The sequence below is a fragment of the Paralichthys olivaceus genome, chromosome 6 (genome assembly GCF_024713975.1).
Source record: "Paralichthys olivaceus isolate ysfri-2021 chromosome 6, ASM2471397v2, whole genome shotgun sequence".
In the NCBI taxonomy this organism is placed as follows: domain Eukaryota; kingdom Metazoa; phylum Chordata; class Actinopteri; order Pleuronectiformes; family Paralichthyidae; genus Paralichthys; species Paralichthys olivaceus.
This window is the reverse complement of record NC_091098.1, coordinates 22,908,832-22,926,518: the sequence shown is the minus strand read 5'-3', so window position 1 is coordinate 22,926,518 and position 17,687 is coordinate 22,908,832. Positions and strand designations below refer to the sequence as shown.

At 44.3% G+C, this 17,687-nt stretch overlaps 1 protein-coding gene across 2 annotated transcripts; it reads right to left on the bottom strand.

Moving 5' to 3' along the window:
• Positions 1 to 1,216: 1,216 nt before the first annotated feature.
• LOC109634999 (PDZ domain-containing protein 4-like) lies at positions 1,217 to 16,621 on the bottom strand. Of its 2 annotated transcripts, XM_020095875.2 has the most exons (8): positions 16,423 to 16,621; positions 8,423 to 8,470; positions 7,677 to 7,987; positions 7,464 to 7,551; positions 7,281 to 7,379; positions 7,126 to 7,188; positions 5,807 to 5,908; positions 1,217 to 3,366 (listed from the first exon to the last, which is right to left on the bottom strand). In XM_020095875.2, exons 1-8 carry the CDS (start codon positions 16,480 to 16,482, stop codon positions 1,369 to 1,371), a joined length of 2,769 nt encoding a protein of 922 aa, XP_019951434.2. In that variant the 5' UTR covers positions 16,483 to 16,621; the 3' UTR covers positions 1,217 to 1,368. The 2 variants fall into 2 exon arrangements, with proteins under 2 accessions (XP_019951434.2, XP_019951435.2); XM_020095876.2 differs by lacking the exon at positions 8,423 to 8,470.
• Positions 16,622 to 17,687: the final 1,066 nt, after the last annotated feature.

Below are 17,687 nucleotides of genomic sequence, written 5' to 3'. Positions count from 1 at the left end.
TGGCCTCAATATCAAAACATGCATGAAAGTAAAATGAAAAAAACTTTTACTTATGGATCAGTCTCCGCAGACTTTAATTGGCTTTTACTGTTAGTCCGGGTAACTTTTTCGATAATTATCCAGTGGCTTGAAACAAAAAGCTAAATTTGGAAATAACACACCAGACATGAATGACAGGTAATGTACAGAACATAGATACATGATGTAGCCATTGGCCCAGTCGACAGGTTTTCTTGAAGCTAACAATAATAGCCATAACCTCCAATAGGGAGGTTAGGAGGTTTTCATCAGTGTTAGTTTTTTAGCAGTAAAACACAAAAAAAACACTTATTTCCATGAAATTTTGTGCATGACGCCCAAAGCAGAACGGATCGGTATAAACGGCCAGATCCAGGATTATTTTCCTACTTTTTCAAACATGGCACAATTGGGTGTGAGCAGGACATTTTGACCTGACAATTGTAGAAACAGGATTTGATATTTTTCCTTTTTAAATGATATCAAATGTTTTCTGTGCTTTTTCACGTATAAAATAATCCTGTCAGTTACTATGTGCCTAAATTTTTTATTCTCTTAGCTGCATTATTTTTTTATGGAACTCTTGGAAACTTGTGCTATTTGTTCAAATCTGCCTGAAGGGAGGAATCGGCTCAGCCTCTGAAACATTTGTACACGAACGCTGCGGGAATGAAGAAAATGTCTCAACTACATCAACTGGAACAATGTTGCTTTGAAAATGTGCTTAATCAAAAGTCCTGTGTGGACACTACATTTACAGTTATCTGGCACGGAAGTGGCTTTTTCTCATCGAGTTTTCACAGCTGCATGATTCCCCATGACTCTTATCTGTTCTGTCACTCATAAAAACCTGTTAGAGGCCTGTAAAGATTAAAAAAAAAAAAACATTCAGTTCTCCACCATTTGTGTAACAGTCTAACAGCAGGTGGTGCCATCTCACAGAGCATCTCCTCTTTATGTAACGAGACACAACATGAATGACGATGTGCGTCTTTGTCTTGCTGCAGCTCTCTGGCTGGATTCCCTCTGAAAAGGTTGCTAATGTGTTTGTCTCTTAAGTCTGTTCAGATGAAGATAGAAAGAATCACATTCTTCGCATTTGACATGTAAACATGGGTAAAAGCCTTTCCCTGACTTTTTCAGGCCCATTCAACCAAGCATATTCAATGTGGTTTAAAGTGTGTTTTGTCTTTCTGTTAAGGAGGACGTGATACTGACTGTTGCTGCAGTCGCAGTCGCAGTCATGTGCTTGTTTAAACATTTCAGATTTGGGCCGATGCTACGTTCAATGACCATCATTGACATGTGTTTAGGATCGATGCTGCCTCCCTGCAGACGGATGCCACAGTCTCACACTGTGGTGACAGATAACAGCGGGTTGTAGACTTTCTTCCCATCTGCAGACCTGCTCCCATGAGCCAGCAGCTCCTGAATCGTGATCCAGTTGTCCAGAATTCTGCGACTGCGCTTCTTCATGCTCCTGCGGTGGCAAAGCTCCAGGATAGAGTTGGCTTCCTGCTGGTGTGTCTCCCCCTGTTGACAGCCACCGCCGCCCTGCTCCCTCTCGCGCTCCCTCAGACAGTCCAGACGGCTCTGCATCATAAACTCTCTACGCCGCCGCTGCTCGCGGGCCTTCTGCAGCTGCTGCTTACGCTCCTCTTTGCTCCAGTAACGGCCCATCTTCATTTCACTTACGGCGTCGTCGTCCGTCGTCATGCCGCTGCGCTCCTCTCGGATCTTCATGGCGCGTGCCTTCAGTAGGCGATCCCTCACGGGCCGTTTGGCCACGTAGCGAGAGCCGTCACTGCGTATCTTCACCTTCCACTCCATACGAGGGGAGGCAGGCATCAGAGAGGGGGACAAGGGTAATGGTACAGCACCTGGGGCCTGGGCCACGCCTTTACATGTGCTACCCAAGCTCATCGGGCTGTCGTCACCCTCAGTCTCCATGCTTCCTTCTCTGGGAGTCTCTCTGACACCACAGAGCTGCTCAGATGTGGAGGGAGACCTCAGCTGCATGCAGCTCAGGTAGCGGTGAGGAGGCTTTGTTTCAGTTTGTCGACGGGACAGGTAGGGGCTGTTCTCTGCGCTGCGTCCACCAGCCCTCTCTGCTGTCCCGTTGGCTTTAGGGTTACGTCTCATCCCTCCATCTGAGCCCCTCCTAGTTCCCCCATCTCGAGACAGGGACCTGACTTTAGCTCCAGGGCTTGATGTCTTAGTGTCTGCTGCTCTTCTGTGGGTGTTAGAGTAGGGTTGGTTCAGGTTTGTTTGTGCTCCGTCCCTGGTCCCCCTCTCTCTCTGCCTAGTGAAAGTTGAACAAAGAGACTCTCCTCCTTCCAGGCTCTGTGTAGAGGGTGATGGGTACTGTTCATTGACCAGAGGGGTGCTCCTGCAACTTTCCCCTCCAGTGTTGTAGGCACTCGTACTGTCCTTATCGGAGCGCTCCCTCTCTGGAAGCTCGTTGATATCTGAGAGAGCGTGGTGACAGGACTCCTCATTGGCCAAAGTCCCACAAATGTCCAAGCGTCCAGCACCTGCACTCGCTCCGTTCTTGTCCTCTAGAGGCCAAGCCTTCAGACATCGCTCCCGCAGCTGCTGCATCTTCTGCGCCCTCAGGATGTTACGACACTTGAACTCCAAGTGACGCAATTCCTCTTCCAAAAGAGCCATCTCATGCTGCGTCAGGCTCTCATTCCTATTCACGTCCAGTGCGACACTCCCGCCTTCTTGCTCCGGCCCCTGGCCTCCCAGCAGCAGCAGAGCGTCACTGTTCTTCTCGTAGTAAAACTTGATTTCCAGCAGCTCTTTGTACCTCTCACACTCCTCCTCTGTCAGCCCAGGCATCATCATCCTCACAGGATCTGCCACGTATGTCCTTTCCAGTCGCTCCACCTGCTCCAGCCCTCCACCGTTTACACAGTCCAGCCCTAAGAGGGAGTCAGTGCTGAACTGGAGGTCCTGGGAGTGCAGCAAGGGCGGAGTATCTCCTCTACCAGACAAAAACTTCCGCATGCTGCCCGGCGTGTTGGTGGCGTTTGTATTGGGGGCGCTAGTGTGGTCGTCTCCCAGGAGGTCATGTTCTGACGATTCCTCATAACGTGTGCTTTCGTCTGTACGGCCCACCCCGCTGTCCAGCTCCTGGCTGTTGCTCAGCACCGTCTGGAGCAAATCAGGTGAATCCCTGCTTATAGAGCGGCTGTGACCGCCTAGTACACCTCCACCTGCAACACCGCCTGCTCCAGCACCCAGGACGGAGGTGCTGGACCTCACTCTGTGGCTGCTGGGCAGATGGACAGCGTTGTCCAGGGGCTCCAGGTCCAGCTCATCTTGGTCCAGCTGGTTGTCGTTCTGAGAGGTGTGGAGACGTCAAGGTCAATGTGGAGGAGAAAAAAGAAGAGGAAACTGTGTTGGTGCTAAACATGAAATATCTTCACAGCTTTAGACGAGCATTTACTGATTTTGTGGTCTCTTTGGGTCAGAGGTCCGAGGGCCCCTGGGTCAGAGCCTCTGTTAGGGGTGACTACAGATGACACAATATGACAGCTAGTTGCTAACTTTGCTGTGCAGATTAAAGTGTGGATTCAGAGGGGTTCAAAAAAACTGAAAATAGAAAAGTTACAGGAGCAGAAAGACACTGAGATTGTTGCATAGAAGTGAGGAGGCTGCAAAACTAGATGGTTCTACTGATTACAGCAGATTTAATGTTGATTGCAGCACATTTGAACACTGATACCAAAGATTAATATTCTTTTCTGCCACTAGATGGAGTATTGAGACTGCTACAGCTTTTAGCTCCCGTTGAATGAATTGTCAGTAACATGAAAAATCACTATTCGGATGTAACTCGGGAAACTTTGACCACGTTCTATCTGATTGAGATGAGATTAGTTTCATATTTTTTGGTATTAGAGGATGAAATATCCATCCAGGATACCCAGAGTGATCCAATCTCAATATTTGTTGTTGTCTCTAATGTGTTTACTCTTCTATTCTGATTGGCATCTGCTCAGACGCTGATCAGATATAATGCAAATGCTTGAGCTCACATTAGCGAACCCTCCTCTCCTCGCAGTGCAGTTTAGTTCGGCTAATTGGTTTGATTTGGCTGTGAATTGGGTGTCGACTGCAAAGATGAAGCATTGATTATCGTCTTCTTCGCTCTTATTCCTCGACGATCCCCTTCACTTCTCTCCCCTTCTCCCCTAAGACAACAGATCCAGCTTTAATCTGGGCTTGTGCATTTCCCTCTGATGATTCTCCCTCCTCACTCTTGAATCTTAATGTGGGACTGTGCCTTGGTAATATAACACTCGTCGGCCTCTCACAGGTAGTGCTCCTCTCTCCAAAAACAAGGACATATTTGAAGAAAGGAGCGGCTACGTGTGTGTGTGTCTGTGTGTGTGTGTGTGTGTGTGTGTGTGTGTGTGAGTCTACACCTTTGACTTAAGACTGTTTTAATGAGGGCCTTTTAAATCTGCCCTCTAGCTCCATCTGTACGAATGCAGCCTGCATACAGATCCTTGTATTCTCTCACAGACCTCCTCCCTCCATCTGCAGCATGTTTTTTTTTTTTAACAATGCAATGAAAACCCATTTCATTGGTCCGACATGTGTCGGGTTGTGTATTTACAAGTCATTTGGCAGGAGTGTGTGCCCGGTGTGTGTTAGAATGTCCTCATGTCCTGGAACAGTGACCTTGAGGGAAACAAAGCGGCGCCACATTAGCACAGTGAATACAAGCACTATTTGTCTTCGCCTGTTTATTCATGCTATCAATGTTCTCATCGACAACGTGCAGCGTTGGACGAAGCTGAGAACCACACTCTTCCTCGTTACCTCCACTGAGGAGCTTATGTTTTCATCCCTGTCCGTTGGTTGGTTGGATTGTTGGATTGTTTCTAAGCAGGATTTCACAAAAACAACTGAAGTGATTTCCGTGTGGAAGCGTAACCCGACGAAGGGACGATTCAATTTTGATCCTCGAAGAATAATTCATGGATCTTGATGAAATACTGAGCGTTTAGAATTTTGTGCTGATCCAAATAGAAATATGAATCTAATGGAGCGACGCTCGCCAGCTAGTTCAGGCAGTCAGCTCCATCTGTGCTGCTCTAAACATGTGACGTGCCTCCCTCTCCACAATCCTCCATCATGCACAACCTGCCAATTTGGCGGTTTATTTAAGCTGCAAAATTTCAGCGAACAGATTTCGATCTCTCCACTTGCTTGTCAATGCCTTCCGCTACCCTGTGTCAGTATCACTGCCCGTCTTTGTGTTTATCTATCTATCTATCTATCCATCTTTCTATCTAACTATCTATCTGTCATGGGTCAAAGAAGAACTTGTTAAGTTATGGTGCAGAATCAGATCCAGGAGTTTGTTTTTCTTTCGTTAATCACGTATTTAATATTGCGAGAGGGTGTTGTTGTTGTGTTTCACTGATTTCCCAGGGAATAATTTCTGGATCTTGATGAAGATAATCAGACATGTTCAGGGAACTGATATGTATGAATATGTGAAATTTATCGCAGCCTGGTTGACTGTAAGTGGACTGTTGGGCCTTGGCAGACGTGTGTGCTCCACTGAGAGACATTCTATCGTTTCCAGTTTATTTTCTTTCTCATTTGTTCTTTCTGTGTCCTGCAATCTCACGACTGAGCGGTGATATGGAGCTCCACCGTCATACAGCCAATGTAGAATAATTGAAAAAGAAGAAGGTTTTTTTAGGTCAGCGTTCAGATGGAGCTTTGCAGCGCTCTCTGTGGACTGAATATCCAATTTCCTCACCTCTATCTCGGGTCGTGCGAGGAGCAGGGAGACGTTAGTGCTGTCCTCTCTGGTGAGAATAGCGACCGCCTCCTCTCTGTCCTGGATGTCCACTCCATTTATCTGTTTGCAGGAAGAGAATAAGTTGAGCTAATAATGAAAGATCCTTTTGCACCAAAGCTAGATTCAATTAAATCACTCATTTTAGGAAATGGTTTTTTCTTTAGAATTACAACACTGAAAAAAAAAACTCTCCTAAGCTTAATAGCATTGGTAATGATATCTAATCACTTATGAATGACTTCAGAATAAATGGGGCACTATTAGTCATTTCCTGGAGTGAGGGTGCGTTAAAAGTGACTCCAGCTCTAATGCAGGTCAGAGGTTATCTAAGACGCTGCTTTCATTGAGCATATAAAAGGTCTGAAGTGTCCATGATATATTCTCTCATTTTATCATTTTCATACAGATGATTCTTCTGCCTGCCGCTCACATTAAATCCTGAGTTTTCAAGACTCTGGGACTCTGAGGTCAAGAGTTTGGGGATTTTTGTCATGTTGATAATGGACTCTTTTTGTTTGTTGACTTTTACCTGTGTTTTCCTTGTGTTTGGATTTGTGTTCATTCTGAGTTCTGTGTTCAGTGTGGCTCTAGCTTAGCTTCCCGCCCCTGTGATTGTCTGCACCTGTTCCTCATGTGTTTCACCTGTGTCATCCCGGCCTCCCTCTGTATATAAGTCTCTGTGTTTCCCTTTGTCTCAGTTTGTTGTTGGTTTTTTCACAGTTTTGTTCTGATTTTCCCGTGTCGTCTTCTTGTCCAGTGTTTTCTTTGTTTTTTCAGTTTAGCCTTTTTGCGAGCATCTTCTAGTTTCCAGTGCTTTTCTGTTTTTCTTGTATGTCTAAGTCTACGTTCATTCTGCTTCAGTCCCACCTGCTTAGCTGCGGCTAATTTCCCATCTGTTGAATAATAAGCCGACTGGGAGGAATCTTTGCACTTTGACTTAAAACTCTAATTTTAAAGCCCTGTTTCATCATATTTCAATCAATTGCAGATGTGCAAAATGTTGTATATGCTTTTCTATAATCTCGCCTTGACTGCTCCAATGCACTAAACCCTTTCTCAAAACTTTTATTATGAAATCTTTTAAAAATGACTCACATTGGCTCTTATTTACACAGACTAATCCTATTTATTTATTTATATTCTATTGTTTTATTTTGCATAGTTTCTTCCTTGTAAAGTACTTAGTAAAATTGTTAAGAGAAGTACTATATAACTAAGGGTTTTGTTATTATTATTTTCACTATTTATATTGTTGCTGTTATTGGCTCCTGCTGCACCTGTAGTATTCTGTCTCCCTTGCGGATGCGGCCATCCATTGCAGCAATACTGTTTGGGTTCACCTGGAAACAAATCAAAAAAAGGATTTGTTCAGGAGAATCAAAATATTGAATATATTTTTTAAGAGACTGTCATTTCAACACAATGCCTTCACCTCTCCTACATATATCCCCAGGTCCTCCTCGTCATCGGTCCTGTAACAAACCGTCAGCCCGAGTTTATCCTGCTGACGGAACTTGCACAGCTCCACCTCCTGGTGCAGGTGGAGAGAGGGTGGAGAGGATGTCAGACAGAGAACAACGGGGCAGCAGAGTTTGAGTCACTGATGGGCTCTCACCTCATATTCCAGCTCGTCCTGCCGGTCCACTTCATGCTGAGCGATATCGAAGTAGTCGGTGGGGTCATAGTACACAGGCTCTATGAAGCTGAGGATGAGAGGACACAATGGTTGGGAAGCTTAAAATCTTTAGGTCTGGACTTCTAGAACCACAAGATGAGTTCTGGACTGGCAGGAGGACTTGCTGCAGAGGGCTGTAACACTCGTACTCACAGTTCATTGAGTAGATATGGCTCCAGTAGGGGTGGTAGCGGCGGGGATGGCGGAGGGTCGGGCGGGGGAGGAGCACCACAGGGATGCTGGCTGCTCTTTCCCAGGGTCAACATATGCTGGAAGCTGATGTCTGTCTGGGTGCAGCTGTCTACACAGTCGGCCATGCCCATGGTCAGAGGCACTAACCCTCCAGGAGCTCCCGCCAGACCCGCCCGTCTGCGAGCCCCCCGCCTCAGTATGTTGGACAGCACAGGGTCCCGCATGTCCAGGGTGGGGTCCGTGGAAAGGCGGGACAGCTCCTTCCCATTCACCTGGAAAACAAAAAATAGTCAAGGAGAGCAGGAGGAGAAGAGGAAGAGGGATTTAAATGAAGGGGGAAGATGATGTAAAATTATGGCTACATTTCATTTTACCTACATGATACAGAGAAAAACTAAAAAAGAGGTGGAACAGAAAGATGCAGACGTGAAGAACAAGAAGAAGAGGAGAAGACGGGGACAGAAGTTTGATCAGACAGGAGGTTAGTTAAACAGGAACACGAGGGAGAACTACAGCTACACACCTAAAATAAAGAGCATCAGTCAGCAGCAAACTACACGAATCAGTTCATCAGACGTGTGAGTTCATTTTAGGCCTGATGTGTTTTCTACTGACGCACAGAGACCGTGACAAAAAACGGGGGGTTTATATAAAAGGGTTTTGACACCACATCACATCAAGCAGCAGAACAAGGGAGCTATGAAGACCTTTAATCGACCGTCAGCGTCGAGAGAGCACAGCATGTTGTGACCCTTCTGTGGAGAGAGAGGGAGAGAGAGCAGGACAACAGTGGCGTTAGAAACTAATTCAAACTGTGAGCGGTTTGAAAACAGTCGCTGTGAACTTCTCTTCATAAAGAAAAGGACCTGAGAGGAAAAGCACAAATTCAAGTTAATATACTCACAGAGATAAAAAAAAAAAAAAAAGTATTTCCATTTTACATTAATTCTGAGCGCTTGTTATCTTTCTTTTGTTTGAATTTGACATGGTGCTTTTTTTTTTTCTGCAAATACATTTAAAAAGCAAAACGTATTTATATTCCAGAGAATCTACTGTGAGAGAAGCAGGAGGAGCTTCACTAAGAAATTATTGTAATATCATTTGTGCTGGGACTTCACACTTTCAGACATTTTGATTGTGAGAAATAAAACAAGTTGAGACATTGAACGTTACATTTTCATCTCTCCCTCCCTCCCACTCACTCACTCACTCACTCACTCACTCCGGGCCCTGAAAGTGAATTGAAAAGGTTCTGACATATACAGTGGGACTATAACGGTGCGTCACAAGATTTCATGTCACTGTTGGTTTAGAGAACGAGAGGATTAAAAATTAAAGTTTCTTGAAAATGAATCTGAGGAAGAAATGTAGGAGTTTGACCTCAGGGTTACTAAAGCTGAAACTGTCATGCACTTTGAGATTAATTCAGTGGCCTCGTTAAAGCTGTTTCATAATTTGTTGGATAATTTCAGCTCCAGTTTATGCATCTCATGAAGGCTATTACCAAACATTATTAAAGTTTTTAAAAAATTGGGAATTCATTTTTTTATTATAATATTTTCCCTCCTGATGATTTGATGAGTCTTTGGGGAATATGAGGGTACACTTGGAAAAACAGGTTTTGCTTAACATGGTTGGATAATTATCCTACAGACACACTATTTATCTCCGTGACCTAAATCTGTGCTAATGTTAATAAATGAGAAGCACAAACTGGGGCTGGGTTTGTTTAACTAAAGACAGTCAGTCCTGTTTATCAGCCAATGTTAGTACAACAGAGCACAAAGAGATTCCAAGAATAAAGAATAAAGTAATGTCGTCATTATACGTATATAGTGTAAAAGTGGAATTCTAAGATAAGGAAATTATAATATTAAGAGAGTAAATATTAAAGCAGGAATATGATAAGATCAATTAAAATTGGGAACGTAAAGCTTCTTATTTTTAGTTTAGGCTCCACGAATAAGAAAACACTCATCAGCAGCACATTATTATAAGACTTTAAAAAGATTGTGTGAGAAATAGAGTCTGTGCCAAAGACAGAATCACACGCTCGGGGGACATTGCTTCTTTAGTGGAGGAGGAAATGTTTGGTTGTGGTCGACTGTGACGTTACCATGGGTTACGTGTCTGTGGGACTGGTTCAAGATTTTGGGAGTGAAGCAGATTCTCCTTATTGTTTTTGTTTTTTTTGACTCTTGAAAATTATGACTTTTTTCCTCAAATGCAACTTTATTCTGGTGACATCATAATTTTTTCCCGTCACTGTGGTCCTAATACTCTCTCGTCTGACAGCATGCTAACGCACATAGCATGGAAGTGAGCATTATACCTGCTAAACATTAGCGTTAGCAGAGCAGTATCGACTCTATGCTAGTAAATCGTTGTCACTATATTTCAGATGGTTGCAGTTAAATACCTTTCTAATAAAATGTAAAACTGGTTCAATACTCAATATACCAGTCAAAGAACTCAAATGGATAATCAGTATGGGCCTATAATTTGAGCTATTTATTATTATACCTATATATAAATTCCAAATACTCCCCAGCGGTAAAATACAATAATTCAGCGTAAAATAACACTAATTATTTAAATTTATACAGACTGAACCCAGCCAGGGGCAAAAACAGGGAAACTGATTAAATTCAAATGATTCATAAATTAAAATTGTAGCTACTGTGGATAGCAGTAGTAAAAATCTAAGTCTGCTACTGAAACTCCATAAAACAAGTGAAAATGTTCATATGCAGGTTATGAACGCCTCCATCCTCAGACCCTGAAATCAGGCAAGAATAAACCAAAAGAAAAAATGGGAAACACATGGAACAAACCTTGAGAGGACTTTTGTAAATTATATTTAAGGCTTTGAAAACCGCCCAATGTCTGAAAACCAGCGGAGACACTGCACTCACAGAATGAAACATTCACTCCTCTCATTGTCGTGTGATTTCATTCCCAGTGAGACCGAGAGCAACATGGTTTTTATAAGAGCTACCGAGCCAGACGGTCTTTGTGGAGTCTCATTCATGTTGTGCACAGTCGCTGACCTTGGCTGTCTCCACATGTTTCTCGTTCTCCGCCCTCCTTCATTCTCCCACTCCCTCTCTCTTCTCTGCTCTGGTCCCCTTCCAGTAATTGCATGTCAAATCAGTGTTCCCCTGTGAGGCCGAGGACAGAAACACATTTATCTCCTATTTTCTTTTTCTTCATATTTGGTTCTCTCACCACAACCTCTCCTCTATTGTCCATCTTTCCTCAGTTTGTGTTTCCAAGCTCACATTCCCTCCGTCTGCTCATGTTCACCCCTGCTTTCTCTCTCTCTCTCTCTCTCCTGTTTGCTCCACACTCTGTCGTTCCTCGGCCGTGCTGCCTCAGCAGTTCTGTCTGCCCTGTCCCTTCCCTGGAGATGAAAACTCGCAATACTCCATTTCCATCTATTTCGGGCAGTCCATCTCCTGGTGTGTGCTTGTCCCTCCTCACTCTATAATGTCCCTCCATAAATCTATCTGTCTCTCTTAATGAGTCTCTTCTCCTGCAGACGGATGAGGTGCGTCCTCTCTGCTCGGCCTGTGAGTGCTGAAGGAATTAACACTGTGTGTAGTTTGCATGTGGAAAACACACCTGAACATTCCTCGTCAAAGTGCATTTTTATTTCAGGCGCTTTGTGCTCGTGACCACACGGCCGAGCTCTGCAGGATCAGAGACGGGCTAATAGGAAACTGCTCCATGAGGTCATGAGTGACAGGTATGAATACTGAGAGCGGGGAGAGGGTGGTGGGGGGGGTTCTCATTCATTATCAATGAGAGGTGCTTTGAAGAGGACTTCATGCAGGGTAATGGCTGTTGTGCATTGGACAGCTCTCCGGCTCTGACTTGATGGAGAATGGATTACACTCTTACACGTGCTGTTCTCTATTATCTCTGGGTTAGTAGGTCATTGCACACAGGTGCTCTATTTGAGCCCCACGCCCGTCCCCAGACCCCCACCCTCATTCCTCGTGTTTGTGTTGAAAATTAGAGTTGAAATTCTGAAGAAATGGCGAAGCCTTCAAATTCGCAGCAGGGGACTGGGCGGTGGCGGCTGCGGAGCTGAGGGTTGGGTGGAGGGGGAGAGATGGTGTAGAGATGAAAGAGATGCAAAAAAAAAAAAAAAAAAAGTTCAAAGTGTAGAGAGAGAAACCAAAGGAGGAGAGACACCAGAGGAGTGCACGGGTGAGGGGAGGATGGGAGGTGAGGGGAGGGTAATGATGCAGGAGAAACGTTGAAAACAAGCTTTCAAGGAATCCTTGTGTGAATGCAAATTGGGAGCGAGTCTGGCTCTGGGTTCAGCACTTGTATGTAAACACACACGATGTGGAATCAAGATGTTGATGCATAATTAGCTTTTAGCTGAAAACCCGTTAAGGAGCAAATTAATGCTGCGTACAAGAGGCTGAGCTGAGGGAAGCCAGGGAAGGTGACGTCTAACTCAACAGTAATCGGCTGCACATTATCCCACAGACACAACCTTAATCTGGAGCGAGGCCTCAGTCTTTGCTCCTCCACGACTGAAACCTGCTCCCCCCCCCCCCCCAAACCCATTGAATTCCACTTGTTCTGTAATTGATTTCTCTCATCTCCTGCACTTTGAAGGCCGCAGCAGTCACATCCTCAGAAAATCAATTATTCTTGAGACGGAGTTGACCCACTCGGATTACAGCCCCTGTTGTCCGATACCACCCATCTCATTTGAATACGCAGGCAGGGAGGGGTGGGCCAATTATGAGCTGATCACAGTGGGAAGATACTGATTTAAAAGGCGGCGCAGACGTTCTTTGAAAATGATGGTGATGATGCTAACAGGTCTCAGTGGGAGTATGGAGACGATAAAAATTCAAGATTTGGCTATAAATTCCTCATTCATGTGGCCAGAGTCATTGTTGTGGTGATGATGGGAAAACGAGCAAGGCTTAAAAAAAAAGAGCATGTGGAAGATTTTAAAATCGTGTCCCAGAATATGTGACCTCACAACAACGCCCTCCACCCTCTTTATTCTGCCACTCCTGTATATTTAATGATTGATGACAGAAACTCTCCATCAACATCCTTTTTGTGTGTCGCCTGGAGCCCAAACATGCTTCCACCCAGACTGTGTGATATTTGTGATGAATGAGCAGCTGCACAGGGTTCACAATCTACAATACTTATCTAGTCTGTTGTTGCTTCGTCCAATATTCACGATCGTCATGGACAATTCCCTCACCTACCTGAACAGAGCTGCACCACATGCTTGGAATGAGCTGCAAGGCATCCTACATCTTTTCACTTTTCATCGAACAATGTTTTTACCATGTGTGTTTTAGTATGTTTGTGTTATTTGTCCCTGAATGAATTTTTATTTGAAACGTTTTTACTTCACCGCTGCCTCATTTTGAACAGGAATCCTTGACACAAGAAATACTGTCACTGAACGGAAGATTTCACATTTCGAACCTTTAAATGCCTTTTCCACTGTAACATGGCTCTAAATAAAGGATGAATTATAGAATGACTAGAAAAACCTCCTGCCTCCTGTGAGGCATCCGGAATTGGATGCAGAAATATAATAAACAGATTAAAAAGCAACTTCATAACAGTTGAAACAGTTAAAAATATTGCACGTTAAAACAGTAAATGTTTTTAAATCTTGTATGTTTATTAAATGCTTGTAGAAGCTAAATCGCAGGAGTTATATGTGAAAATGTATAAATAATAGAAGAAAAGATGATAAAAGTAAAGCACATTGACAGTATTGCCTGTAAATACTATTGAGTGACCAAAATAATAGGAACAGATGCGGGTATAATAATTCTGAAACACATAATGAAACAACATAATGTGCATTCCTATTATTTTGTCCACCTCCTATGGTTGTTCCATTCACACACACACACACACACACACACACACACACACACACACACACACACACACACACACACAGACACACACACACACACACACACACACACACACACCCTGCTCATATCACCTGATCATTGGTTTGTATTGATCATCTTCTTTTTAACCATCGATACCTTTCTTTAGTGTCACTGTGAATAAAAGCACATTAGGTTTGTTTAATGATGCCGGTTGCCATGGAAACAGCCTCCTGCTTTACAGTGACGGGGGTAGAGGAAAAAAGAAGGGAGCGGCTGAAGGGCTCGGGGGGGCAGGGGTTTACTGCATGAGTGTGTGTGTGTGTGTGTGTGTGTAGTTCAGGTGTCTAAATGTATGGAGAATGCAACGCCTGGCTCGAAATGAGGTGCACAGCGTCTCTGCAGCCGAGCCAGTGATTCATCGTGCAAACAACAATATGTCTTTTTAAATGGGACCTATAGGAGGCTGATCAGAAACATGCCAATGGGTGTGTTCCAAGCACCAGCGTATGTGAGGCAGAGACCCGATGTATAATGCATGAGTTTTATTCCTTTGGCAAGAAAAGCAAGTGTTTTGATTTAGTTCAATGTAACAGCCTGGTTTTCCAGCCGGATGCAGCTTAAAGCTCTTAATATTGCATTTATTGTTTAGAGACAGACTCGGTTACTGCCTCTTAATTTGAAGGTGTATGTTAGTTAAGGACAACACCTCTAAAGGGAAAATATCAACCTGGGAAGCAACTGAAATGTAGCGGGAGATGTGATTATGTCCTTGTTTATGATGATTTCCTTTTTTTTTAATGATTGAACACCTCCATCTATTGTTTGGCCTGATCTTTGGATTAATGAACCGTCTGCACAGCAAGAATCGCTATGTTCGTAATCATTATCACCTAATAACTGAGATTTAATTTTGCGGACACACAGCATGTCTCCTCTCGGCTGCTTCTCATATTTGGATCTTTTGTTTATACATTTTTTAGCCTCTTGACATGTCATTCTTCTTATATGAGACTAAATCCTCGAGTTAACATCTCACAGCCAAGAGCCCTGGCTCCGCTTCCCTGCTCCATCTGCGTTTGTTCTCTCTGCCTCCTCTGCCAGCATCGTTGTTCCAGGCTCATCTGACCACAGTGTATGCAGACTTGCTGCTCCACCACAAAACAGCTCAACAATCAAATCATCTCCCGTCTTCCCACCACACCTGTCTGGAAACCATGTTCAGTCTGACAGAGCTGCAAGTGTCTCTGGGATGAGACACAAGCTAAAGGCACAGCCGACCTCACATCACCACGACAGCGGAATAATTTGATTCCCACTTTGAAAGACATTGACCTGCATGCGGTCCAGTGTCGTTACTGCCGCCCCCTGTTAGATAAGGTCACAGATTATGGAATTACGGCCCTGCTCTGGTTTTATGATCGCACATCGCTCCTCCTTGTCTTCAGCTCCACCTCTGAGATGTGTGAAGTCATTCAAACCTTTCTATTTACTCCTGCTCCATGAAGCGCTCAAATCAATTACCTCTGATATCGGAGGGCAAACAACAGAAAGAAAGAGCGGAAGAAAGAAAAGCAGCTTGACTTTCCCCTCTCTCATCTGCCCATTTTGACTCTCAGCTCGATTTATTACCGAGCTTCTACTCAGACTCTCTCTCTCTCTCTCTCTCTCTTGGCATAGCCTCTGGCACCAGATGAGGCCCCGTTAACTGGCCCAGACCGTGACATGCAACTGAGACCCAGCTGTGGCTCCTGGTGCCACAGATACTCAAAGTGTTGCACAGTTTCCCCACGAGTGCTGAGCATTTTCCATGCTTAGTAAGCACGGGACTTTTTCTCGGTCACCGCTTGTATCATGAAGTCACAGAGCACAGGCGTCCTGAGGCACTGCACAGCCAGATGAGCTTACTCACGTACAGTCTGTGGTCCCAGTTGGCAGGTGGTACTGAGGCTGTAACCGTGGCAACCCCTCTCTCTCTCCCATAACACTTTAGCCCAGCTATAACAACCCATCCATCCTGCTGCCTCCGAGGCACTGCACCACTCCACTCTCTCCACGCCGGCATATCGCTCCATTTTATCTAATCTAGCTCAGCTCTCTTCACTCTGATCATTGTAATCACCGCAAAGTATCATTATGATAATTATCTGTATCGTCATCCCTAAATGACTCCTTCAATACAGCAATTAATACTCTCGTTAAGGCGGGACAAGGGATGATATTTTGGGAAAGGAACAAAGATCTGACACAAAAGGTAGATTTGTTTGCAGAGGTGAGATGTGTCACATGATCTGAGGCTTTATCAATAAGCTTATATTAAACCCAACAGTCATCTCGAATGCATTGACTCGTTTGATTCACTTAATTAATAATGATGATGATAATAATAATAATAATAATAATAATAACTTGTATTATTATTTTCATGTTGTTATCAGGTTTCTAATTACCCAATCATAATGTTTAAACTTTAATTACAATTTTAACTAAATTAAAAAATGAAGATAATTATATTTATATTGTATTTCCATCAATATAAATAACTGTGATTTATGAAAAAATGTATTTGGGAGTAAAAACTGGTTAATAGAATGTTATTGGGTTAAATGAGTGTGTCAACATCATGAGGTTGTTGATGTTTTGCAGCATCACTGTAAGAAAGGGCCACAGCACGAGAGAACAACAAAGAATAGTTTGAGGAGGAGACACAAAGAAATGCTTTTGCTTGAAGACTTGAAGACAGAAAAGAAAACCTCTGGGACAGAGAGAGACAGAGAGAGACAGAAGAGCGGAGACTGAGTTCTCACCTGGAACATGACCCTGTACTGCTCCTCAGGCTTTTGAACCACACACATGTTGCACCCCATGGTGACTTTTGACCGTGCCGGTCCACAGCCTGCTCCCGATGACCAGTTCTCACACCAGGACTCTCTCTACCGGGGTCTTTGTCTGTGGAGTGGAGAGTGAGAGCCCCACCCTCATTCGCAGGGTGGTGGTGTATTACACTTCTTCTCCTCAGAGTAACACGCAGCTCATCCCTGCTAGCGAAGGATTCACAGTTTAATTGGCTGCGTCACTCTTCCTCCTCCTCTCCGTCACAATTCAAGGGTTATAATCCAGAGTCGATTTAAAGGTGGAGATAGTTGCTGAGCTGTGAGCCCACTTGTTTCTCTCTCCATCGTGGGCAAAAACTTTTGAGTTCATGTGCTCTTTGTAGATCAACCAGCTTCGCTTCAGTCTTGTCTTTGAACCGTTGTATGAAAAGAAGATCCGTGAACTGGATCTAGAGAAATGATGAGTTATAAGAGTCCTGCCGGTTTGTGCTTGTGTCATTAAATCAATGAGGCGGACAATTCCAATGCACAGTCTGGTGACTTGTCGAAAGTGATTTGTCACTAAACCTGGGCTACCCGACCTTGTTTTGCTCTTTAACGTTGAAAACTGCAGGATAGAGCAGGTTCTCCCTGCAGAACTCTAGCTGAACTCCTTCATGTGGTTTTTCTCACTCACAGCACTAAACCTCCAAGCAGCTCATGTTCAGCAATGCTCTTTGAACAAGTTCGCTGCAAAACAATGCAGCTATCAAAGAACTCGCCTCAGTCCTGTTTTTACTCCTGCTTCCCTCACTCCTACACCGAGCCTCCCACCTACCACGCTCTGCTCTCCAGGATTGCTGAAGGATTGCTGAGCGGGTGTGTGCTGTGATAACTTCTGTCAGGACCCTCCTCACCAGCTCTCCACTTCAGTATCAATGCATCGTTAAAAAGTATTTCCTAATATGACTCTCCGCGTGGAGAGGTGGGAGATGTTGAGTGGTGCAGAGTGGTGACCATTACACCATTAGCAGGATCTTTAAGCCGTAGCTGTGCCGTTAAGATAAGCCGTGTGCCAAGGATGCAATTCCAAACTAGGTGCACACCAGCACATGCATCAAAACGGGCTGCAACACATGTCTCTTTCAACAACAAGCGTCACCACAAACGCAACCTGCCAAATGTCCTGTGACTGTCAGCAGAGTCATTTTTCAAACAGCCTCTCCAAACAATAAGAGACGAGTAAACAGAACACGCTC